The sequence below is a fragment of the Emiliania huxleyi genome, assembly GCF_000372725.1.
Source record: "Emiliania huxleyi CCMP1516 unplaced genomic scaffold EMIHUscaffold_348, whole genome shotgun sequence".
NCBI lineage: Eukaryota > Haptophyta > Isochrysidales > Noelaerhabdaceae > Emiliania > Emiliania huxleyi.
In genome coordinates this window covers 55113-56918 of record NW_005199378.1, presented here as the reverse complement: position 1 = coordinate 56918, position 1806 = coordinate 55113, and the positions used below count along the sequence as shown (strand labels likewise).

Here is a 1806-nt window from a genome sequence, read left to right as displayed (position 1 = left end):
TGGTGGGCGTGGCGCTGTCTCGGTCGGCGCTGCGCTCCCGGGGGGTCGGCGGGCCCCCGGGGGCGGCGGGGGTGCTCTCGGGGGGGGTCCCCCCCCCCTCGGGGGTCGGGGGCGCCGACCCGGGGAGCGGCGGCGTGGGGGGCGGCGGCGAGGGGGGCGGCGGCGAGGGCGGCGGCGTGTGCGGAGGAGGCGAGATGGGTGGCGACGGTGATGCGCCCGCCAGCACGCCCGGAAGGCACCCAACTGTGGCTGGTGGTACCGCGGCCGGGCAAAGGCCCTGGCTGATGCACTTCGCATCTGCGCTTGCATCCCATGCGCAGCTCCCCTCCGTCAGCGGGCCGCAGCCATCGGCCTGCGCGACTGCAAAGATGTCGGCGAGAGTTGCGTCGCCCGCGGAACACGTGGCTGGCGACATGCCGTAAAGCGTCAGATCAATCGCCGTGTCGCAGCCGATGGAGCAGCAGTAGCCTGGCACGGTGCTCCTCGAGCAGTGGCCTCCGAGCGCAAGGCCCGGAAGGAGAAGGCAGGCGATGACGCGCATCATGGAACCCTGTTTGGGCTGAAAATGGGCGCGTTCCGGCTGAAAATGGGCGCGTTCCGGCGGGCACCAAGGGAGGTCGGGTTTTCCGAGCTCGGGTTTTCCGCTTTTTCACATGCACATGCATGTGTTGTTTACATGTGTGTTTTGCTTTTTGATTTGAGCTCTGCCATGCATCTTTTGGTTCTTTTCTGTTCTTTGGGGTTGCGATGACAGACAGATGTATGTAGAGGATGTAGATAGAGTGTTTGAGTGTAGAGCGCTGTAGCCTGTAGAGCTGTAGAGATGTAGTGCTGGAGAGCGCTGTAGAGCTGTAAGCTGTAGAGCTCTACTGTACATCTCCGCCGCGTGCCTCCGTTGTAGAGCGATGTAGAGGCGCTCTACAACGTGAAATCTCTGCAGCAAACTCTAGGCCTCGCTCCTATTGGAACTGGCCAACATCAGATTTGCCTCGTGCGTCCCTTTTTGAGGGGCGGGAAAGCTATTTTCTTTTGGGTCCTGTGGGCACCCTAGTCGCGTCGTTCCCTTCTGCCTCGTCCTGTGACGCCGCCGCCTGCCGGTCCCTTGTTCTCGCGGCTTCTTTCGCCTTTCGGCGCAACTCCGTCCTCCTCGCGGCGTATCCTGGCCCCTCGAGTCTATCGAGCTCCCCTCGCGCAAGGACCACGTTTCTGACTCCCACTCCGATCATTTGCCTACAGGTCATGTTGTTGCTCAGGTCCACTCTCTCTTCGAACACTCGTGCCTCTACGGATGATAAGGGAGGGATGAAAAAGAAAGAAAGAAAACGGACAACCCAAGGGAGGGATGGGAGAGAGGACGGCACGCCGCCACCACACAGGGATTTTAAGGAGAGGGGTGTGGTGCACTAGCCGTCGCCCACCCTTGGGCGTCCGCCTCTTCCTATCTCTCTTAAGGGAGGGATGGGGGCGGGCCGCATGCAGGAATTAATTCTTTTTGCCCGCATCGAGCAGTCATCCGCCCTGCCGCGTGCCCACTCGCGGCATTCGCAGCGATGCTGCGCGGCCCCTCTCGGCCGATGGAGGAGGTCACAGAGGACAAGGCGTTCCGCTGCTACACGGCGCCTGGCGAGACGTTCGCCACCGAGGCGGAGATGAAGGCGCACTACCACACGGAGCTGCATCGCTTCAACCTGAAGCGAAAGGTCGCCGGGCTGGCGCCGCTCACGAGGGCGCAGTTTGAGGCGCGGGCCGCTGCATCCGCCCGGCGCGTGTCGTGTGTGCCGCTCTGCTCACGCGAGCTCCCGCCCC

The 1806-nt window shown here is 63.3% G+C and overlaps 1 protein-coding gene across 1 annotated transcript in view; it reads left to right on the top strand.

The window, feature by feature from the left end:
• Positions 1-1007, top strand: part of EMIHUDRAFT_241972 (hypothetical protein) — a gene marked incomplete at both ends in the record, with an annotated part of 2328 nt that extends 1321 nt beyond the window's left edge. The window contains 2 exons of the mRNA XM_005773044.1: positions 509-616; positions 951-1007. Coding sequence (XP_005773101.1) covers positions 509-616; positions 951-1007 — 165 coding nt within the window. The remainder of the gene's footprint in view (positions 1-508; positions 617-950) is intronic.
• Between the last annotated feature and the right edge of the window lie 799 nt (positions 1008-1806).